Genomic DNA, 25,114 nt, shown 5'->3' with positions numbered 1-25,114 from the left:
CTTCCTACTATCGCTTCGCAACTTGCTTTCTCACCCATCTTTGTATCATCAGCAAATTTGGCTAGATTACATTCGGTCCCTTCATGCAACTCATTAATATAAATTCTAAATAGTTGAGGCCCCAGCACTGATCCCTGTAGCACCCCACTAGTTACAGTTTGACAACCTGAAAATTATCCATTTATCCTGACACTCTGTTTTATGTTCATTAGCCAATCCTCCAACACCTAGCCTGGCTGCAGAGTGTGCACATGTGAATGTCAGATGAACCAATGATCAGCCTTTGGTTCTTTATCTTAGCATGTGTCACCACCGTCAGAAGAGAGTGAAGAAAGGGAATTAGGAGAAATACCTAGCTGGCATATATGCAACGATCCTCAACTCTGAAGTGGAGGGAGGGGGCTTCTCCTTTGAATTACCCTTTGAAAATTGCCCATGCAGTTGCTTCAATGCAGGAATTCTGAGAATGGCGTATCCTTGTGGAACAAATATAAAATGTTATCGCAAAAGGCACGCACATATATGATGGCATAGCGCCCCGTTGCAAGGCTCCTGGTTAAATTCAGATTTCTAAATTACAGTAACTTCTGTTTTCCTTTTATGTCCTTTGCTCCCGCGAATGCCCCTGACTTTTAAACATTTGTGAAAATGAGCAGTCAGACATGGAGGCTTTTCACCGAGCTCATTTTATTCGTCACATTACTCTTCCAATTTCTAATGTACAGTATTGTAAAGCGGGGTTTTGCGGCTGAAATGGGCTTGTTTCCCCTTCTCAACTCCTATTCAATATGGCGAAGTGCTTCGAAGGCACTGACATCGATACGTTTCCAAGGCATTTAGACCGTACACAGGAAATGCGTGTACAGATCAATTTCCAATGTTTTATGGGCTGGAATACTGATCATCTGTCTGCCCACCTCAGAAACCCATGTATTTCTACACATGGAAAGAATCATATATCAGCATTTGTGCATGTTATCTGTTAGACTTCGCACAATTAACTGTCATTAATTGCCATTTCCTAATGGATGAAAGTGAAAGAGTGGCGGGGTGGGTCTTAAAGGGCCATTTAGATTTTCTTTTATTTATTGTTGATGACAAGACACTGTTTAGATCATTGCGAAGATAGCCTATGAGATAATTTACTGCGATCGCAGAAAGCAACGATTTTTAATTCATTTGAATATCTACAAGCGCTCTCAAAACACAAACTACTGGAAATACACGGTAGCAACTGTACAGAGAAGATAGACTAAACAACCGTTTCGGGGGTAAACCCTTGGTCATATTTCCCAGAACGTTCATCTGTCTTTTCTCTTTTCCAATGTTGCATATTTTTAGTATTTCCTGCCTTCCCTTCATATTTCTAACATTTGCAGCAAAGGTCTTATATTTTCTTTCATAGCCTTGGTGTAAATTGTGTAAATTCTGAGTAATTGTATCTTCATATGAACCACCTCACTGGTGTAACAAAATAATCCCTATATATATATACATATGGAAATAGTTACTTGTATGGCCCAACCCGTTTCCCAGCCTTTTGACGGCACTGTTAGTTTAATATATCACCGGCTAATCATTATAACCCAATAGCCTTTCAGTAAAAGGTTTTCGTTCCATTTCTCTGATTCAGTAAACTTATTTCTGACGACGAATATATGGTATGTGATACATATGTGTGTCTGTGTGATCTTGGCAGACTGTAGAATTTAAGGATTTCACTTGAACCGATTGTCAAGTCCTTGGGAAACTCCTTGAGCTTTTGAACAATTTTATGAGATGACTTCCTATCATGGGAGTTACTGTTGACTTGTGCAAGTCAGCGTAATTTATTCCTGCCCGTCTCTGAAATCGAGAGAAAATAATTCTGTACAGGCCTGTCAACATTTGAGCACTTAAAGCTCTTCCATTCCCTGTGCTGTCGGATCTTTTACATAGCCCCACATAAAAGTATACCAAGTTGTGGACTGTTACTGTCCAGTTAAAGCATTGTTGTTGTTATTTTTTTCTTCTGTTTTCGTAGCTGTGAATCCAAGTATGCACTCGCTCAAGTAAATGTTCTTCGTGAAGATGGTGACCCAGACAGTGAAAGGGATATTGAGGAAGTTGTCTGAAGTATTGTGTAGCGTGCAGCCACGCTAGTCGCTGTCCGAGGTCCTGTATTCGCAACCACATGCAAGGAAATCCAGTGATTTAAATATCCCACTTCCTGTATTTTAAAACTTACAAACAATTATCAACAATTTATTTGCTTATAGTTTAATAATGAAGAGCGTTTCTTTGAACCGATGTAATTTTACTTCATCCCTGGGATGGCAAATTTAAATTGTTCCTGGATAAATAAATTCGGTTACTCGTCACAACCCATGCGCGGTTCTAAATTGGGCCCCTGAAATGTAGGCATATTTTTTGGTGATTTAAAAGTATATGGCGTTTAATCCAAAGAAGAGTGGCGCAAAATGATAGACATGTCATCGGTAGAAAGCGAATAACCAGCTACCGCTGTAAAGTTAAATGCACCAAGTCTACTCTCATAGCGAGCAAAAGATAAAAGGATCTGTCCCTTAATGATAAAAAACGATGATTAATGTTCATGCTGCTGTGTGACTCAATAGTGGCTTCCAGAGTGGGAGAGAAATGCATGCATGCAAACAGATTTTTAATCCTGGCAGATAGAAGCGACCTTTTAATTAAATCTCATCATAACGATTCCGAGCGGAATGTGATTGCTGCCTGTGCTTGGGTGAGACAGGATGAGGAGGGCCGGTGCGGGAGCCGAGCCCAGGTCCCCGTTTGACAAGCGCTCCAGTTCCTGGTCGACAATCCGTTCCGGAGTTTGCGGGGAGTTGGCTGTCAATGAAAGCTCGCTTGGGCTCTCTCTCTTTCTCTCTGTCTCCCTCTTCCAGTCAATACACCCTTCTAGCTGTGTGTGTGTGTGTGTGTGTGTGTGCGCGCTACATCTCGGAACTAGACTCCTCCTCTTTGCTTTTTTTTAATTGAACTTTTATTTTTGTGTTGGGCAGGAGGGTGGGTGGGCTATTCTTTTGTATTTTTCTCCCCCCACCACCCTTAATTTTTTTTCTCTCTGCACAAGTGGAGGCTGGATGCAACTAAAAAAAATAAGGTGATGATGTTGGGTTAGCAGACAGCCAGAGAGAGAGAGAGAGATACTACAGGATACAATGCATCGCCCTCCTTAACTCACATAGGGTTTTTTTTGCGGATCCCCCCTCCTCTGCTGTAAAGTGCACATGCATAAATGGAGAGAGAGAATTATGAAGCGAATTGCAGCGAGCGCTGGAGATAATCTCGGTGTGACTGTGACTGGGCGCCTGCTCCAGCACCCGGGACTCCCTGGCCTGCCCTCCCCCCCCGCTCCTCTAATTATTACCGGGGATTTTTCCTCACCCACCCCCCACCACCTATATCATTATTATTGAAGATGTCGGCTCCTCTCGGGCCTCGGGGCCCTCGCCAGCCCGGCCCAGTCCCTCCTCAGCCTCATCCATCTCTCCTTGCTTCGGCGGCGGCTCCTCCTCCTCTTCCCCCAGCCCCAGCTCCTGCTCCCGCCGCCGCCGCAGACATGTCCCAAATGCCGGACCTCAGCCACCTCACCGAGGAGGAGAGGAAGATCATCCTGGCCGTCATGGACCGGCAACGCCAGGAGGAAGAGAAGGAACAGTCCATGCTCAGGTAAGGACAATTCTCAATCATAGTGTGTGTGGGTGTAGGGTGTGTGGGGTGTGGGTGTACAGGGGGATTCACAAATCCCATCAATTGCAACAAAAAAAGCCCAATGCAAATTTTAAAAACCATTGCAAATAATGACACCCACATACATGCAAGGGTTTTTCTTTTTATTTTCAATATTTGGCCTATAAGCCGCGGGTTGGGTTTTCCAGCCGCCATCTTCCGCCTGAAATTTCAGCAATAAAAGGTTCATTTTTTTTTTCCAAATGCTGAATTCCCAGTGGAGCTGTGCAAGTGTTTGGGTTTTTATTTTGTGCATTTTTTTGTCTTTGGAATGCAAGTGATTATAATGTCAGTCCTCTCCCTTGCTCTCTCTTCCTCCCTTCCTTTCTCTGGCCCTCCACCCTGTGCTCACCATCCCCTCCTGCTGAAGCCGAGCTAAAGCCGGAGCGCTGGGCGCAGCCAGCGGTCTCCAGTGTCAGTCAGCAGGCGGGCCTGGGAGGGGGACGGAGGGGGAGATTTCAGCACCACACGGCAGCGGACAGCGCCCAACCCTGCACCCTGCACCCAGCCCAGACTCGGGGCTACAATCACAACCAAAAGGCAGACACGTCTGAGCCACAGCCACAGCCACAGTCAGGCTCCGAGGCAGAATCAGAGCCCCCTCAGCCTTAACACAACCAGAGCTAAAAATTCCCGAGACTGAGCAACAGCCAGCACAGCTATGCCCAGAGAGAGAGAAAAAAGAGAGCAATGGAGAACTAAAGGCTACAAAGCATAGGCAGCCAGAACTGGGACAATTTACATTGTGCGTGTGTGTAAGAAAAGTGTGGGAGGGTTATCAAAAGTCATTTAACCGTTCATCAAGTTAAATGATTCTATTTCTGGTCATTTCATTATTATGGTAACCTGAACCTCAAAAAGATTACAAGGCAAAGTCACCAGCAGCAGCTGGGGCTAGTTGAAAGGTGTTGGTGTCATACTCCACTGAAGTGTTGCAGTGGTTATGCATTTTAAATTAATTTACTTACTCCAAAATGCTGCTGTCTTCCTATGAGTTATTCAGTCTCTTAATACATTTACATTTGCTCTGAAATCCATATCATCATTATCTCTTCATTGTGATAAGAGAGGATTGCTTGCTCCTGTAATGTTTTCTTTTAAAATTAAATTGATGGGTCCAGTGTCGTCTTTAATTATTTAGATTGTGGATTCAAAGAATGCAAGAAGAATATGAAGTATTAGTTACCTGCTGGTGAATCTGCCTCAGTTCAGTTTCATGGCTTTTTAATGGCACAGTTTGTTGTGTGATGCTACTTGTGTGATCCTTCGCTGTTTGGATTGCAGAATGATATTAAAAGTTGTACAATAAGTGTATGTTATTCAAAGTTCTGAAGTCATATTCACTCCCAGTGCGGTGCATGGTGGGGTGATAGTTTTAAGAATGTGATAACTTTTTGAGTTGGGGTCTTATACCTGAGTGTATGAAAATTTTCCATCTTAACACTAAGAAAAAAAATATTTTAAACTGAGCATTTTGACCGTTTCTCAAATGGATGTTAAACTTCTCTGTCTTGGTTGTCTGACTGTGTGCTTGAAATTTTGATTTTCCTATGTTACATCTGCTGTGCATGGTGCACATTAGTAGAATGCAATATAGGCGCGATATTTAACGAGTCATCAAGTAAGAAAAAAGGCAATGTACAACAATATATAGTTTATGCTTTCCTGGAAATTGCACATTTTAAACCCGGATATAGGTTTGTGAAAGTGGAAAGATTATCCAGAAATTTTCAGTTTAATGCATGAAAGAGAAAAAAATAATCTGGACAAGTACATCCACGTCAATGTGTATGTGTTGAGAACTACTTCTCCATATGGTCAGATAAAACTGGTATGAGATCTATTTATGGGAACTAGTGTTCTATGGAGTAGTCACACAGACATCAAACTATCTCAACTGATGCCACAGTCGGGGATTTTACAACATTGTATGCTTCATGTTCCCCCTTTAAAAATTATATAAAAGTCCACGATGGAAGTCATGGTGTATGAAAAATACACTATTGAACAATGTTCGGCCTATTAACTCTTCAGCGCCACAGGCAGATTGACTTGTAGGGTTAATTTCATGAGTGGTGTATTTGTCATTCCAGGATTGTGTCAACTGCTTATAATCCACAATACCTATTACAAAAAGTAGATTAAAATAAGTTCACATTTTTATTTATGTACTGATTCCAAATGTATGTGTGTGTGTGTGTGTTGTTTTGGCATTCTGAACACAGTCTCTTTTTTTTGTTGTTGAGGCCATATGATGTGGAAGTTGATTGCTATGGCCTGCATCCTAATTACTGCTGTTTGAGAAGTTCAAACAAGTGAGCAACAGTTAAATCTCTACCCAGACCACAGAGAAAAAGGAGGCATATATATATAGTTTAAATATATAAGGGCAATGATTTATTCATTTGCGCCCATTTACATTAACTTTTTGTTTGATCAAATTAGCACTACGGGCTAAGATGCACTGACATACTAACAGGCCAACGGCCTGACAGAACAGAATGTGATGGCTCAGACATAGTTTGGACAGAAGCTAATGCCATTTTTATACCTTACACAGTACGCCATAACCTTTCATACATGTAATGTAAAAGTTTGTATACTGACTGTTACTCCCAAGTAATCAAGTGGAGATTATATTTTGATAATTTTGCAGTGGTGATGTCCCAATTATTAATCCTTCATTGCCAATATTTGTGTGGATCAATGATGTAGAACTCATTGGCTTTTGCCATCTGTCATGGCACTTGCAGTTATTGCTAAAAAAAAACTCAACAAAATAACTCCACACATTTTAATTTATATATTAAAAAGAACAAAAAAGATACATGAGGGTGACTTCAAGGCTGTAATTTCATCTCTGGGTTTAGATGGCTATTATAAACTGCTCATGCCTCATTCTCATAGGTTATACTGTCACCTGAACCACTTGATGAGATTACTGCCTTGTAATCACTCTGGGTATCTATTATTCTGTATATAGTTTTTGCCAATAATGTAAGTTCCTTTGCCCATGTAGAATGTATTTCAATGGTCTTGATCCATTTTCTGTTTCATTGAGGGTTATGGCTATCATATTTCACATATCCTGCTATATCTATTTACAGAATACCAATATCACAATAGTCAAACAACAGTGATAATGTAAAGAACTTTTAATAAACCCCCTACAATAGGCAGACAACATTTTCACTTGTGCATTTTCTTTCCCTTTTCCTACTGTATCCGTATTTTCCCTTACACTCCTCATTTCGTGAAGGAATTGACACCTTTCCTGGTACCGTGTGACAGTCAGTGGTGGAGGATTCTTTTAAAAAAAAAGCAAAGGATAGCAAATCGGAAGTTCTGAAAATGGGACGTAAACATATAGCTGTTAATGCATATTTATAATCAAAAATTATTCGATAAAGGAAACAATATGAATTACAAGGAGGGCAATTGCAGTTCAGTAGAAAGGATGTTTCTTTGAAAATATCGATATTAATTCTACACACAAGAATTATCAGAAAAGATTGACCTCTGATCTCTTTTTTCACTATTTTTATAAATTGCTCCTAATTATGGATTTGAACAATGAGATTATCCAATGATTAGCTGAGCCATAAAGACTAGGAAGATCATAGGTTCAATCCCAAGTCTGTGCTGAGTTAGCTGACCTCAGGCAGGCTGGTGTTAGGGGTGATACTGTTGATCTTTGTGTCCTTCTGATAGGAAGATGAAAACTAGACAAGAATTCCCACTCCAGATCACTAGCCAGCCCCTTCTACCAGAAGTGCACATATGCAAATGTCAGGTGAGGACCGGATTGGGATACATTCTGATGCCTGTGGTTCAATCGCTTGCTCATGTTCTAACCCAAAGCTCACATGTGCATATCTCATACTTGGGTGAGGTGTTGGGTACAGGGTACTGGAGGAGGGAAGCATAGAATCTTAAACAAAATGGAATAATGAACAGGGTGGTACAATGGGTTAGAACACTCACATCTGAGTCATGGAAGTGTCTGTAGTATAGATGGGTGAGCCATAAGTCTCCTCCCTCTGCTAACTATAAGGATGAATCCACAACACAAAACTTCCCATAATGGCCCAGTTTTTGCTGTGAAAGTTATGGTGAGGCTAACAGTGCTCACTGTTACTCGTGTGTAAATTGGGCAGCAACCTCTGACAACCACACATGTGCAGTTAAATGTGGAATTCTGGAAGTTGCTGTCCGAGAGGCCCTGTTCCTCCAAATGCTTCCCATAAACTGTATCTTGCTGTCTGACTCAACATTCAAATCCATTGAACGACATGAAGTTGCTGTGCTTACCTCAAAGATAGAGACTAAACTCGCCAGAAAAAGTTAGGACTTGTCCATTCCATTGTTCCATTGTAAGTACACTTTTAACGGCGTGGTAAGTCTTAATTATTGCCAATTAATTATTATTTGGCACAGAAAATGGACCTTTACAAGTGTGAAGTCTCATTCCTTCAGATTTCAATTATTGTGGGGAATTTAAATAAAATGTAAATAACTTTTTTTTGTTTTACTTTTTCATTCTGTCTCTTTTATCTCTCTCAATCAAATCTTTCTTTCCCTCTATTGTGTTTTCTGTACCTGATTTTAACAATTAATTCACTATTGCAGCTGACACTTCCTGGTTCAGACTCTGCGCTGCTCAGTAACGATTCTTCAATCTGATTGGTTAAGGAGATGCACTGTTGCTTTCTTTGTTCACACAGGTCCCAGATGCCCTGTAGAGGGTGCTGCACTTTTTGGATGGTTAGCTGACAGGAATTTCCGGTACAAAAGCCCACAGAAAGTCTATGGGCAAGTGCAAATCTAATGAACGGCTAGCGCCGTTGATCGCCTCTCAGAGCAAAATCCGTCCCCAATATGACGCTAATTAGCAGTCCTCACTCAGAGCAGCCATGATGAATATGATGAATAACAAAGACTGCAGTTGGGACTGTTCGCTAGTTGTGGTTTTCAAGCACTGTTGGTCTGTGTATGCTGTCATTATTTGGGAGTGTTTGATGCTGCGTTAGGTGGGTAAAGTGGAAGAACATTCTCTCACCCCAACACTGACATGCTTCATCATAACTAGCACCAAAATGACCAAAAATAAAAGTAAACCATTAAATTATTGATTCTGTTTTAAACCTAATTATTTGCACCTGTCGGTAATTTATATTATTCAGTTAACACTGCACCAAGTGTCACATTTTCAAGTTCAATCTTGCACACTGGCCCAAAGTGAACCACATTAAAATGGAAACGAACTCTTTGGGCAGAATAGACCTCCTTTATCCTTCTACCACCTCATTGAGAGGTATCATTTGGTGTGCAGTTTGAACTCATTCATGCTCATAATTGGATTAGACACACGTTGGTTACTGGAGATTGCATGCCTGCTCCTTATAAATGATGAATTGTGTCATGAGTCAGTTTTCAATTTAGTGAGTACCTCATCCAGTTAGCAACTCTTACTCTTATTGAGTTGGAATAGAAGGAGAGCATGAAATTCTCTTCTGTCAGTAGAGCTATTTAGTCAGTTGCTGTGGCTCACATTAAGTCAGAGCAACATTTGATTCTGGTTTCTGTAGTCAAAAAGAAGCAGTGACCTCTGTTGGAGTACTTATTCTTCAATGGGTGAGGGGAAGGCATTTCTTCCAGAATATCCTAAGTAATAACATCTCATATTAAATGGAGCAAGACACTTTTTTGATACTAATAACATTGAAAGGGATAACTGAAATAGTCCAAGACCCTCAATGTTTTATTTGGTTGACTAAAATTACTATGCAGATTAATAATTCTATATTATATATATAAAAAAAACACTATCTTAACTTTTTGATGTTTTTTTTAAAGTGTCAATTTTACTGCTGCTATAGAGACCCTGGGGCAGGTTATGACTGTGCATCTGGAGCTGCTCCATTGTAAATAGCAGATATCCAGAGTCAACATTAAACATGTTCAGGCCAGCTACAGCAATGGATTATATGTGGTGCAAAGGTCCTGCTACTCTGCCTCAACAATTGGTAGTATTATTAATCCCAGAGAATCTTTCTTGCAATGCACCTTCTCACAACAGCTACATTTGTGGCTTCTGAGTAAGATTACTACTTCATAATAAAGTATGACGGGGATTCCCCATCATACTTTATTATGAAGTAATAATCTTACCTACCAAGAGCTTAGGTTAAGACTGTGTAAACATAGGAAATTGAGTGATTCAATAAGTTAGCATACAATCCTCGCCTTGCAGACACCTGGGTTTAGATCCAGTCCAAACTATGTGATAAAGTATGCTTAACAGCCCCCAGGCCTGTTCCTGATAGCTGTGAGTCCACACTATAATACTGCCCCTCATTTGGTATTATGTTATTTTAAATTAGCAATATCACTTTGAAAGGTCTTAAGGATGACTGGTACAGGAAATTAAGAAATCACATTACTGCACCAGGAAGTGCTTACAGCACACTTTTGTGCAGATTAGGTAAAGTTTAACTCTACTTCTGACACCTGATCTGAACGTACTTGATGTGAACATTTGGTACTGTAGGGAAGTATTTTCACTGACTTTCTTCACTTTAATTAGCACAACATTTCATCAAAGGTATCAAGGACTTTCCAAATTCATTTCATGTGGGGCCCTTACAGTCATTAGGTGGTGGGGGTGGAGGAAGTTATTGAAGATTTTTATTCCATCTGTCTAAACAATATTCAAATCCGGGGCTAAGAGGAAAAAGAAGTAATTGAACCATCCAGTCAGTCAATAAGCTTAACAATTTTTGTCTATTTCTCCTAAGTTTTTAAAAAATGTGGCTGAGCTTGATAGTAAAGAGAGAACACATTTCTGAAGCTCATAATTAGCAAAAGTAAGCCATGAATGGCGTTGTATTCTTGAGTAATATGAACTATGACCTGAGTAGTTTCCATAAAATACCAGTTTTCAGTTTGTATTCTATTAATGGAGGGCCATTAATGTATAAAAAGTGCACTATATTCATCTTGAGAGTCTCTGCAATCTTATTATTTAACTGCGTATGTTAACTCAGTTGGAAATAGTAGCTACCTCAGACCCAATTCCTTTAATGATGTTGGTACTGCTTAAAGAAAAATATTCAACAAATCTACAGAAACGGGGAAGCAAAAACTACAAGATGTTAAAATTCATGACAATACATTGTGACAAACCATACATCTCTATCACTATCTGTCTCTCTCTTTTTTTTAGATAATTGCCGGTGAGACTCTTTCTTGAATTGCTCGGGATAATTGTTTTGGTGCGGGATGAACATGCTTCCACCTTCTGATAGGCACTCATAGGGTTCTGAAAAAGATGAGTTTTTTTAATGTTCTTCTCTTAATAACTTTGAATGGTAGCAGTTCACTGTTTAAATAAAAACTTACAAATTCATAGAATCTTGCAGCAGAGAAGGAGGCCATTCAGCCCATCGAGCCCGTGCCGGCTCTTTGAAAGAGCTATCCAGTTCGGCCCTCTACTCTGCTTTTCTTTCCCCTTCTAGTATTTAACCAATTCTCTTTTGAAAGTTACTATTGAATCTGGCTGTGCATTCCAGATCATCACAACTCGCTGCGTAAAATAAATTCTTCTCATCTCCCCTCGAGTTCTTTTGCCAATCTGTGTCCTTTGCTTACCATCCCAACCCGCCCGCCACTGGAAACAGTTTCTCCATATCTACTCTATCAAAACTCCTCAATTTTGAACACCTCTAGTAAATCGCCTTTTAACCTTCTCTGTTCTAAGGAGAACAACCCGAACTTCTCCAGTCTCTCAACATAACTGAAGTCCACCCATGTAAGTGAATCTCCTCTGCACCTTCTCGAGAGCCTTGACATCCTTCCTAAAATGCGGTGCCCAGAATTGGGACACAATACTCCCACTGAGGAAATTCAGTTCATATAATTGCTATAATTTCCAAGGAACCTTTATGATTTTTTCAGTAGTTTGTTGCTTTATTCATGAGACTGAACTATGCGAATCGAGCGTTCATGATGAGGATCTATTGGATATAATTTATATTGCACTAGTAGGCTGATCTGGTAAGTCATAAGCAACAAAGCCAAGTGTGAGTTACGGTGAGTGCCATAAATGGGATATAAATTATATCCCGTGGCTCCTCATCCTGTATTCTTGATAACACCACGAGTTAAGTAAGTAATTATAGTGATGATAGTTGGTGTAAATTATCATTTAAAATCAAAACTGAAATACTGTATGGACTGTGGAAGAGTTGGGTGAGGTTACTGAAGCTTCAAACAGTACTGCCTAATCTCTGATATAATGCTATTTCCATGAAATACAAAAAGTACCTTTCATGGAGATGACTTACCTAAACAGAAGATAGTTTTGATTAGAATTTTTGAGACTTGGTAGAACATGCTTATGGAGGACAATAAATGTAATTATACAATGACACTGTATCAGATAGGCTTATAGTAAAGCACTAATGGTCCATTTATATTGGATGCTGCTGAGCAGCACCGTGTTCATACTGCCTGGCTTAAACTGCAATTCTGTCACCATGGAGAGAGAACTTTGGGCTGGATTTTTATTTAGATTGCGCCTCTGTTAGCACCCTGGAGCAGCTGTAATGGTCGTGAAATGCTTAACGCGGGCAGCCAGCTTCCTGCGCCCCGCCGGGAAATTTGGTTCCGGTTTTGCGGCAGCACTGAGCAGTACCGTCTGGGAGTGTCGCGCCGGTGTGCAACGTCCCCAGCATCGTCCCGATCTCGAAATTTGTTTCACGCTGATTCCGTAGTGCCCCGTAGTGAGACCGCATGGGAAAGCTGGTGGTCAGAACTGTCCTAGGGTGCTAAGGGAAGGAATGATTGAAAAAGGTAAGTGAAATTGATATCTCTTTGGAGTTTTTTTTGCAAATCACCTTTATTGGGGAGGGAGGGGGGGGAGGCAGAAAGTACATTATCGGGAATGTTGTTTGTGTTTTTTGTCCTGATTTTTTTGTTTTTTTGCAGGGAGGCCTCCCGTAGGGCACTCCGAGTCTGGCTCTTTAACAACGTGATTTTCAGTTGCTCAGCCGGCCTAACGCCCTTAGAGAGATGTGGAACGCCTCTCTTAGCGCACCACCTACACTCAGGGCGCAGCAATCGAATTTTTTGGCTGCTGTCGCAAACCATTTTCCGGCGCATAATTTACCAACCCCCCTCCAACTAAAAATCTAGCCCTTAGTGTCTGCATGCACACCTGCCTGTACAGAGCTCCTCTTCCAGTGCTTAAAATGTAAAGGTTTAGAGAATCTGGTCAGGAGTGCCCCAATTCTCTAAACATTTGAATCAATTCTAGGTAGGTACCACGGAGTATTTTTTAAACCTGGTTTATACTCCATGTTGGAGGGTGGTCACACCAATTTGGTGTGAGACTACGTCTGCCAGGGGGCGTTACATCACTTCTCTTCGGGATCAGACCAAGGCCCCGACTCTGGATTTATGCTGCAATTTTAGCATTGCTGAGACGTGGAAGCTACTTGACAGCAATGCTGCACGTGGTATAAGCATCCTCACTGCTGCCCCTCAATTCACAAGATCTCAGAATCTATATCGACCCAGCTTTGGCGCTTGTAATGACAGAAAAACTGTCAGCGTCTCCGTCATTTCCCTGTGCAACTGACAGCAACGCCTGGCGTTTGCCCGTGCGCAGTTAAATGCGGAAATACAGAAGTTGCTGTCAGTGATTCCCTGCTTCTCCACAGACCCCGCAAACGGCAATCTTTGAGAGATCACTGAACTGACGAGAACTTCCCCGTTTATGCTGTAATATCGCTGTTAAACTCTTCGCCCCCCCCCCCCCCTGAAAAAGTCAAGCCTTGTTCAATGAGGTGTAACTGGGTTTTTAATGGCATACTAAGCAATGTTCCCTGGAATTTTGTTTGGGGTGCACGGGAACTATAACTGGCTGCCCATTGAATTTTTTCGCACATGCGTGGTTATTTCCCTTGTGAAGCCGGTGACTTGCACGGAAACTCCAGACCGCTGCACGACCGCGTGGCTACAGCTTAAGGGGAACATTGGTACTAAATCATAATTACTGTTGTACAACCTCTCTGGCCCTGATAATCCAATTTTATATTTGTGAAATGCCAAATTTTTCCATTATGATAAAAATGCCATTTTTTTACAATATAATAAAAATAACATTTTTTAAATATGTGTTTATGATATTTCAGCTTCTACCTTAATCCCGTGAGGATGTACCAATCTTTATGTCGCTCTCTGTAAAATTGATAAAAAGTGAAGGTTAATCAGTGCATTTTACTTTCTGGTTTGCTGTCTCTGAGAATTCTTCAATGTGTTTGGCTGCTTAGCCAGCTTGATGGCATTGTTGTTGCTGGGCACTTGAGATCCCCTATACATGGCACCAGAATCAAATTAATGTCGGGAAAGGTGAAATCCACGGTGCAGAGATAGCGAGACCTTTGTGTGCAGCTTTCCTTGAGGTCAGCAGTGAGCACCGCCACTTTCTCTGCTGACCGCAAAATCCGGGCCATAATGTTTATATCTTTTCGTTTTAATTTTTTTCCCCATATAATAGACATATATTATCGATAGTGACTGCCATTAGATTCTTAGTTGTTTTGACAGATGGTTACTTTATATATAAAACAACATTTTTTGAAGCCAACTTTTATTCTTAGAATCATAGAAATTTATGGCACAGAAGGAGGTCATTTTGGCCCATTGTATCTGTGCTGGTCCAAAAAGAGCTATCCAGCCTAATCCCATTTTTCAGCTCTTGGTTCGTAGCCCTTCAGGTTATGGCGCTTCAAATGCACATCCAAGTACTTTTTAAATGTTGTGAGGGTTTCTACCTCTACTACAGTTTCAAGCAGTGAGTTCCAGAACCCCACCACCGTCTGGGTGAAGAAATTGCCCCTCAAATCCCCTCTAATCCTTCTATCAGTTATGTTAAATCTATGCCCCCTGGTTATTGACGCCTCTGCTAAGGGAAATAGGACCTTCCTATCCACTCTGTCCAGGCCCTTCATAATTTTATATAGCTCAATTAAACCTTCCCTCTTCCAAAGAAAACAACCCCAGCCTATCCAATCTTACATCATAGGTAAAATTCTCGAGTCCTGAAAACATCCTCGTAAATCTCCTGTGTACCCTCTATAGTGTAATCTCATCTTTCCTGTAATGTGGTGACCAGAACAGTACGCAGTACTCTAGCTGTGGCCAAACTAGTGTTTTATACTGTTCAAGCTCTTATATTCTATGCCTCGGCTAAAATAGGCAAGTTTTCCATATGCCTTCTTAACCATCTTATCTACCTGTCCTGCTACCTTCAGGGATCTGTGGACATGCACTCCAAGGTCCCTCTGTTCCTCTACTTTTCTCACTATTCTACCATTTATAGTGTATTCTCTTATCTTGTAGTCTGACAATTTAGAGACTGTGGTGGGGTCGAGAGAAATGGTCGTGAGGTAGAGCTGGGTGCCATCAGCGTACATGTGGAAACTGACGCTGTATTTTCAGATGATGTCGCCAAAGGGCAACATGTAGATGAGAAATAGGAGGGGACCAAGGATCTATCCTTGGGGACACCAGAGGCAACGGTGCTGGGGCAGGAAGGGAAGCCATTGCAGGTGATCCTCTGGCCAGGCAAGTGCAGTCCCATCCAGCTGGATGACGGTGGAGAGGCGTTGGAGAAGGATAGAGTGGTCAACCATGTCAAAGGCTGCAGACGAGTCAAGAAGGATGAGGAGGGATAGTTTGCCTTTGTCACAGTCACAAAGGATGTCATTTGTGACTTTGATGAGAGCTGTTTCAGTATTGTGGCAGACGCGGAAACCGGATTGGAGGGATTCAAACGTGGAATTGCGGGAAAGATGGGCACGGATTTGGGAGGCGGCAACACATTCAAGGACTTTGGAGAGGAAAGGGAGGTTGGAGATGGGGCGGTAGTTTGCAAGGACGGATGGATCGAGGGTTGTTTTTTTGAGGAGAGGTGTGATGACTGTAGATTTGAGGGGGACAGTACCTGAGGAGAGCGAACCGTTAACAATGTCAGCTAACATGGGAGCCAGAAAAGGAAGTTGGATGGTCAGCGGTTTGGTGGGAATAGGAGAGCAGGAAGTGGGTCTGATGGACTGGATGAGCTCGGAAAGGTCATGAGCGGAGATTGGAGAGAAATATGTGCGGCTAGGGCAGGGAGGATCCTTAGAGGAGTTTGGCCTGGTGGGCTCGGAGAAGGAAGGGAAGAGGCACAGGCAACCGAATGGATGATCACATACTTAGAGACAAAGAAGTCCATAAGCTCCTCACACTTATTGTTGGAGATGAGGGTGGAGACTGGGGAGAGGGGTTTAAAAAGATAGTTAGCAGTGGAGAAATAAAGAAAATCAGAGAGAGCCTGAAACAGGACAGCACAAGAGAAAGGGCAAAAAGAGAAAACAAACAATGGAAAGAGAGAAAAGGTGCAAGAAATTTTTTTAAAAAGGAAAGTAAACGCAAAGAAGAATGGGAAAGAAAAAGGATGTGAAACGATGCTTCAGGTATAGGGGTGACACCTGAATGGAAATCGTATACCAAAAATTTGCCTGATGTTGACAGCTCTGGTCAACCTCCTTGTGACATTTTTGTAGGAAATATACCAGGTATACTCAAAGAGAAAACATACTTTTAGTGTAACGGAGGGCAGTTATCTATTGTGCGGTGCTCTGCTTTTAGTAATGATTAAACTAGGAGATTGTTGTCTTGGAAGTTGGAGGTGGCACACCCAAAGGGACTGAAAGTCAAGCCCACCAGAAACCTGGCACAATTACCATTTTTTAACTGTTTTCACCACTGGGTAGGATGAGGTCGACTCTTGATTGATAGCCAGCTCTTTGTCTTTTTATTTTAAGCGGCCAGGAAGTTGGCCATAATGGGGGGGCGGACGTGTGGCGGTAAGTGCTGGTGATTGGGCGGAAGTGGAGGCGGGACGGATTTTCCATCGCTGTCACTCAGCGGCGGAGAGGTGGTGACATCATTGCGTGTCTGCGTCACCACGTATCTTGCTTCCATTAAAACGGGAGAGAATCGGCAATTATTTAGGATCGGCCACTGGGCCACCAGGGAGGGTTTTGGCCGGGCCAGCGGCCTGGCACCCAAGAGGGGGTGCCAGGCTGCCTGTTGGCAGCCCGGTCGAACTCAGGGGCACAATAGTCCGGCCCAGATGGAAATCGGCTGCCAAAAAAGATAAAATGGCCGCCGCGGCATTGGGCCCTTGCCTTTAATGGCTGCCATGCAGCCAGGGCTGACAGAGGGAATGAAAGGTGCATCGACAGAAAAAGCTGTCGGGGGCACCGCTCGGCGGACATAAAATTTTTTGGGCTGAATTTCGAGGGAGGTGGGGTGTCCCGGCACTGATGATGCGCGCACGGCCTGTCGGCAGCAGTGGGGCAGAAGTGGGGACTGCCAGAAAATCCCCCTGCTGAATTTAGCTTGTGGCAGCCATTCGACCATAATCGACGGCCACTCGACTCCATCGCATGGCTGCCGCAATCCGGCAGTAACGGGCCTTATTCGGGAACTGAATTTCAGTTCCAAAGAGTACAACAGATGTTTTGCAGCATTAGCTATAGTAGAACAAGTGAGTTTTCCCTCAGATTTTCTTTAGACAGAGTACAGTGCACTAAAGTCAAAATGTATGCCCTATCTGCACACACTATTACATGTGTTACGTTTGAATTATGTATGTGCGGGGAGCGCTAGATTGCTAAGTTCTCTAAAAGCAAACTAATTTTCTGTGTAATTAAAATGATGCTTCATTAACTTATATCTTGTCATAAATTTGTAGTTAAAATAGTTTAATAGTAATAGTGTTTTTTAAATTTGGGATTAGAATGTGTATGTGGTTAAAAAAGAATACTGATACAAGAAATAAAGCTAAGAGTATTCTATACTTGTTACCTGATTTTAATAACATCATGAAGGAATGCAAATACTGCACCTGTCGAAGATGTTTCTAGATTATGCAATTTCCATTTCTGCTACAAGTGTAGTATTTTTGTCCATCAACCTTTCTCAAAGTAAAGAACGAAAGACTTGCGTTTATATAGCGCCTTTCACGACCACCGGATGTCTCAAAGCGCTTTACAGCCAATGAAATACTTTTGAAGTGTAGTCACTGTTATAATGTGGGAAATGCGGCAGCCAACTTGCGCACAGCAAACTCCCACAAACAGTGATGTGATAATGACCAGATGACCTGTTTTTGTTATGTTGATTGGGGGATACATATTGGCCAGGTCATCAAGGATAACTCTCCTGCTCTTCTTCAGAATAGTGCCATGGGATTTTTTACGTCCACTTGAGAGAGTAGACGGGGCCTCAGTTTGACGTCTCATCAGCAAGACGGCACCTCCGACAGTGCAGCACTCCCTCAGCACAGCAGTGGACTAATGGCTGTATATCCATTCAGAGGAGTTGAACTCATACTGTAAGATCCAGTGCAGTACTGAGGATCTCCTACATTGCTGGAGGTGCATTGCTTTGAATTCCCATTTGCTCGTTCAAGTGGATCCTGGGCCATCGAAGAGCATGTTCGAAGACCAGGACCTCAAATCTGGCACCAAGCTCAGGACAGTAGTGATACCCGCCCTCCTATATGGCTCAGAGATGTGGACTATATGCAGCAGACACATCAAAGCACTGGAGAAGTACCACCAATGCTGCCTCCGCAAGATCCTGCAAACCATTGGAAGGACAGACGCACCAATGTCAGTGTTCTCGCTCAGGCCAACATCCCCAGCATCGAAGCATTGACCACGCTTGATCAGCTCCGTTGGGTGGACCACAGCATCTGCATGCCCGACACGAGACTCCCAAAGCAAATGCTCTACGTGGAGCTTCGACACAGCAAGCGAGCCCCAGGTGGGCAGAGGAAATGCTTCAAGGACACCCTCAAAGCCTCCTTGACAAAGTGCAACATCCCCACCAACTCCTGGGAATCCCTAGCCCATGACCACCCAAAGTGGAGGAAGAGCATCCGGGAGGGCGCTGAGCACCTCGAGTCCAATCGCCGAGAGCAAGCAGAAACCAAGCGAAGACAGCATCAACACAGGCTCCCCGACCACCCTTTCCTTCAACCACTGTCTGCCTCACCTGCGGCAGAGACTGTAGTTCCCGCATTGGACTCCTCAGCCACCTGAGAACTCACTTTTACAGTGGAAGCAAGTCATCCTCGACTCCGAGGGACTGCCTATGATGATGATGATGATGATTGAGCAGGAATGCCATGTTCCATTAATGATATCGGGCTGCAAGAGGATGGACGTGCCAGATGTCCGCAGCCCCACGGGAGATCTTGGAGTTAATGTAACTGGATCCCACCTCCATTTCTGCTGCTGCCAGCCTGGGATGCATCTCAAATTCACTTGTAACTACGTGGAATTTCAAGGCCTGTTTCATCTTGGGCTTGCTCCCAATCGACTTGAATGACATAGATCCAGAAATTCGGGCATGCCGTTTTTAACTGCGCAGGGGGATGCAAGGTACATGCCCAGTGCCTGAATGGTGAGACCCACGTCTTCCCAGATATTGGACCTTGTGTAATAAATCTGACATCCTTCTGGACTGTCTGTTCAATGGATCGAAGATGACTCCATATTGATAACAGATAAGATTTTTATTTAAGCGTAAGTGAGACTTAATACATTACAGTATTCGAGCAGCAGTTTACAGAGTATAAGTGAGAATTATATTACTCCATTACTCACACACGCATCTATACCTGTCTGGTGTCCTCCTTGGGCCTTCTAGACTGAGAATGACATAGGATATACCCCCAAAACAGAAAAAGCCATCCAATCATAGGCCAGGAACAAGCCTTGGGCATCTGCTTTTAGTCTTAGCACAAACTCTTTCTGTTTCCACAGTTTCTGACACAACCCAGGACCTTGAAGACAACAAGAGTTCTAACTGTATAGAAATCCTAACTTAGACAGCATTCTCTTTACTAATCCTAATGAAAGAGAAATAAAACTGCATGCTAGCAAACCTAGTCTACAATCTAGCAAAACTTACTACTGAATAATAGTGAAAGGAGATTATATTGGATTATATTTCAACAAATTACAAAAGTTTACGCATTCCCACGGACAGGAGGTATAAGAAATAATGCTGTAGACACTGTTTTTCCCTCTCTTTTAACTGTTATGTATGTTTTTACTAGTGTATAACACCTGCCACCAGGGGGTGCACCTGTGGGAGACCCAAGGGTCACCTGCACACCCCAGGCAAGCAGGTATAAAAGGCAGTCTACCATGCTGCTTCCTCACTCTGGAGTTACATTAAAGAGACCAAGGTCACAACAGTTTGAGCTTACAATATACAGTCTTGTGGAGTTATTCTGAACATAACAATTGGCGATGAGTAACAGATCACGAACGTTCACGCGGTTATGGCTGTCGTTGGTATTCTTGACAGATTTGTTGAGGGTGATGATTGTGAAGCCTTCATTGAGCGTCTTGACCAGTACATCATGGCCAATGAGCTGGATATAAAAGAGACCGCGGTCAAGCGCAGGGCGATTGTCCTCACTGTTTGTGGTCCACAATATATTTTTCTCATCAAAAATCTGCTAGCACCAACAAAACCAATGGAGAAGACATATGTAGAGTTGTGCACACTGGTTCGGGAACACCTCAAGCCGAAGGAGAGCATCTTAATGGCCAGATATCACTTTTACACGCACCATCGCTCCGAGGGCCAGAACGTGGCGAGCTATGTCGCCGACCTAAGATGCCTTGCGGGACTTTGCGTATTTGCTGGATTTTGGGGGGAAATGTTGCTGGACTTTTTCGTGCTTGGAATTGGCCACGAGATCATTCTTCACAAACTGCCGAATCCTTAGATCTGAGCAAGGCCATCACGATAGCCCAGGCTTTCATGTCCACGAACGATAACACTAAACAGATATCTTTGCAGCATCGAAGCTCACCGGCAAGTAATGTGCATAAAATAATACCTTCAGCAGGCAGAACTGTACATGGCAGGGCCTACACACCTGCAGAGGCCAGACCTAGGATAACTCAGAGTCCGCTGCGGAGCGTGAATGCGAATCCATTAACATCATGTTGGCGCTGCGGGGGTAATCATCAGGCCCATCAATGTCGATTCAAGCACTACATGTGCAAAGGCTGTGGAACAATGGAGCACCTCCAGCGAATGTGCAAACATGCTGCGACTCACCATGTGGCAGAGTCGGCAGAAGATGACAGATCTGGCGCGGATCATGCTGAACGAGCAGGAGAGGCAACTCAATCCAAGGCTAAAGAGGAAGTGTATGGGGTACACACCTTCACCACCAAAAGCCCTCCGATAATGTTGACAGTCAAAGTAAACGGCATTCCAGTTTCCATGGAATTGGACACGGGGAGAGTCAGTCAATTGTGAGCCAGAAGGTTTTTGAGAAATTGTGGGGCAACAAGGCACAAAGGCCAAAACTAAGCCCGATTCACACTAAGCTGCACACTGACACCAAAGAGCTCATACCAGCCATTGGCAGTGTGACAGTGACGGTATCGTATGATGGAACTGTGCTTGATTTATCACTATGGATTATACCAGACGATGGCCCAAAGCTGTTCGGCAGGAGCTGGCTAGGAAAGATCCGATGGAACTGGGACGACATCAAAGCACTGTCTTCGGTGGATGACGCCTCGTGCGCTCAAGTGCTAAACAAATTCTCGTCATTATTTGAGCCAGACATTGGCGACTTCACAGGCGCCAAAGTGCAGATCCATCTAGTCCCTGATGCACGACCCGTTCATCACAAGGCCTGAGCAGTTCCATATATGATGTGAGAGAAAGTCGAGATCGAGCTGGACAGACTGCAACGAGAGGGGATCAGTCAAGTTCAACGAGTGGGCCAGTTCAATTGTTCCGGTGTTGAAAAGTGATGGGACAGTCAGAATCTGCGGGGACTACAAGGTAACGATCAACTGAGTCTCGTGACAGGACCAGTACCCACTAGCCAAAGTGGATGACCTGTTTGCAACGCTAGCAGGGGGGAAGTCGTTCACCAAGCTGGATCTAACCTCTGCTTACATGACACAGGAGCTGGCTGAACCTTCGAAAACATTGACGTGCATCAACACGCACAAAGGACTGTTCATATACCACAGCTGCCCCTTTGAGATTCGTTTGGCGGTGGCCATTTTCCAGAGGAACATGGAGAGTCTGCTGAAATCGGTTCCGAGCATCATGGTGTTTCAAGACGACACCCTGATTGGTTGTAACACTACCGAACACTTGTGCAACCTGGAAGAGGCTCCAAGTCGACTAGACAGAGTGGGACTCAGGCTGAAACACGCCAAGTGTGTTTTCCTGGCACCAGTGGTCGAATTTTTGGGGAGAAAGATTGCGGCGACGGCATCAGACCCACGGAATCCAAGATGGAGGCCATCAAGAATGCACCCAGACCGCAGAATGTGACAGAGCTGCATTCGTTCCTGAGACTCCTCAACTATTTTGGTAACTTTCTACCGGGGTTGAGCACTTTGCTGGAACCCTTGCATTTATTGCTACGCAAGGGTGACGACTGGGTTTGAGGTAAATCTCAAGAGACAGCTTTTAATAAGGCCAGAAACCTGCTATGTTCTAACAAGTTACTTGTATTGTATGACCCGTGTAAACATTTAGTGCTAGCTTGTGATGCATCTTCGTACAGGGTCGGTTGTGTGTTACAGCAAGCCAATGTGTCAGGCAAACTACAACCAGTTGCATATGTGCCCAGAAGTTTATCTAAGGCTGAAAGAGCCTACAGTATGGTTGAGAAAGAAGCATTAGCATGCGTATATGGGGTTAAGAAAATGCACCAATACCTATTTGGACTCCGGTTAGAGCTCGAAACTGACCACAAGCCGCTCATTTCGCTGTTCTCAGAAAGCAATGGTATTACCACCAATGCTTCGTCCCGCATCCAAAGATGGGCACTAACATTATCTGCGTATGACTATGTAATCCGCCACAGACCAAGCACTGAGAACTGTGTTGATGCCCTCAGTCGGCTACCATTGCCCGCCACCAGGGTGGAAATGGCGCAACCCTCAGACTTGCTCCTTGTAATGGATGTTTTTGAGAGCGAGGGGTCACCCGTCATGGCTCACCAGATCAGGACCTGGACTAGCCAGGACCCTGTGCTATCACTAGCAAAAAGCTGCGTCCTTAATGAGAGCTGATCGGCTGTTCCCGGGGAAATGCAAGACGAAATTAAGCCGTTTTACCAACGCAAGGATGAAATGTCCATCCATTCGGATTGTCTCCTATGGGGGAATAGTGTAGTTTTGGCTAAAAGAGGCAGGGAAACGTTTATACGTAACCTACACAGTACTCACCCAGGCATAGTCATGATGAAGGCTATCGCCAGGTCACATGTTTGGTGGCCCGGCATAGACTCGGAATTGGAGTCATGCGTACACCAATACAACACTTGCTCAGAGTTGAGCAATGCACCAAGGGAGGCCCCACTGAGTCTGTGGTCATGGCCCTCCAAACCGTGGTCCAGGATCCACGTAGGTTTCGCTGGCCTCTTTCTAGGAAAGATGTTCCTAGTAGCAGTGGATGCTTACTCTAAATGGATTGAATGTATAATAATGTCATCATGTACGTCCACTGCCACGATTGAAAGCCTCCGGGCCATGTTCGCCACCCATGGTTTGCCCGACGTCCTTGTTAGTGACAATGGACCATGTTTCATCAGCTCAGAATTCAACGAGTTCATAGAAACATAGAAACATAGAAAATAGGTGCAGGAGTAGGCCATTCAGCTCTTTGAGCCTGCACCACTATTCAATATGATCATGGCTGACCATGCAATTCAGTACCCTATTCCTGCTTTCTCTCCATATCCCTTGATCCCTTTAGCCGTAAGGGCCATATCTAACTCCCTTTTGAATATATCTAACAAACTGGCCTCAACAACTTTGTGTGGTAGAGAATTCCACATGCTCACCACTCTCTGGGTGAAGAAGTTTCTCCTCATCTCGGTCCTAAATGGCTTACCCCTTATCCTTAGACTGTGACTCATGGTTCTAGACTTCCCCCACATCGGGAACATTCTTCCTGCATTTAACCTGTCCAATCCCATCAGAATTTTATATGTTTCTATGAAGTCCTCTCACATTCTTCTAAATTCCATTGAATATAAGCCTAGTCGGTCCAGTCTTGCTTCATATGTCAGTCCTGTCATCACGGGAATCAGTCTGGTGAACCTTCGCTGCACTCCCTCAATAGCAAGAATGTCCTTCCTCAGATTAGGAGACCAAAACTGTACACAATATTCAACATGTGGCCTCACCAAGGCCCTGTACAACCCACAATGAACCGCAATGGCATCAAGCATGTCAGCTCTGCCCCGTTTAAGCCCGCATCCAATGGTCAAGCGAAACGGGCAGTTCCAAACTATCAAGCAGAGCTTGAAACGCATAACGGACGGTTCCCTGCAGACCTAGTTATCTCGGGTTCTGCTCAGCCACTGGACGCGACCTTACTCGCTGACTGGTGGTCCCCCTGCAGAATTGTTAATTAAGAGAGCACTCAAAACCAGGCTCTCCTTAGTCCACTCGGATCTCAATGATCATGTAGAAACCCGGCGTCACCGACATAACGTGTACCACGATCACGCGGCTGCATCGCGTGACATTGAAGTTAATGACCCTGGGGTGTTTGCACTTAATTACGGTCATGGTCCCAAATGGGTTGCTGGCACTGTTTTAGTCAAGGAGGGGAATAGAGTGTTTGTTGTCAAATTTTAGAATGGACATACATGCAGAAAGCATTTGGATCAGACCAAACTGCGATTCACTGACAACCAAGAACAGTTTGAAGAGGATATTACCATCATTGATCCACCAGCACACACCCAACCAGCAATCGACCTCGAGGTCAACCACAAGGATGAACCCATCATGCCCAACAGTGCAATCCGATGAGCCGTGCTGCAGTGCAGCAATGATCCGATCAACTAACCCATGCCAAGACTTCAACTCAGGCAATCAACCCGGGAACACAGAGTGCCTGATCGCCTCAACTTGTAAATAACTTGTATCTAAGACTTTGGGGATGGGGGGTGGCGGGGGGGGGTGCGGGGGTTGGTGGGGAGTGATGTTATGTATGTAAACTATATTAGTGTGTAAGACTTGCCACCAGGGGGCGCACCTGTTGGAGACCCAAGGGTCACCTGCACACCCTGGGCAAGCAAGTATAAAAGGCAGTCTACCAAGCTGCTTCCTCACCTTGGAGTTACATTAAAGAGACCAAGGTCTCAACAGTTTGAGCTTACAGTATACAGTCTTGTGGAGTAAGTCTGAACATAACACTAAGAATAACAATTGGTTTTTGCAAT

At 43.7% G+C, this 25,114-nt stretch overlaps 1 protein-coding gene across 1 annotated transcript in view; it reads left to right on the top strand.

The window, feature by feature from the left end:
• Positions 1 to 3,442: 3,442 nt before the first annotated feature.
• The window catches only part of rims2a (regulating synaptic membrane exocytosis 2a), a 1,685,585-nt gene continuing 1,663,913 nt past the window's right edge, over positions 3,443 to 25,114 (top strand). Inside the window, exons 1-2 of the mRNA XM_070888461.1 lie at positions 3,443 to 3,482; positions 3,552 to 3,693. Coding sequence (XP_070744562.1) covers positions 3,443 to 3,482; positions 3,552 to 3,693 — 182 coding nt within the window. The remainder of the gene's footprint in view (positions 3,483 to 3,551; positions 3,694 to 25,114) is intronic.

Source organism: Pristiophorus japonicus, chromosome 1, assembly GCF_044704955.1.
Source record: "Pristiophorus japonicus isolate sPriJap1 chromosome 1, sPriJap1.hap1, whole genome shotgun sequence".
Lineage (NCBI taxonomy): Eukaryota > Metazoa > Chordata > Chondrichthyes > Pristiophoridae > Pristiophorus > Pristiophorus japonicus.
The sequence above is the reverse complement of the archived record's forward strand: the minus strand, read 5'-3'. Positions and strand labels throughout refer to the sequence as shown.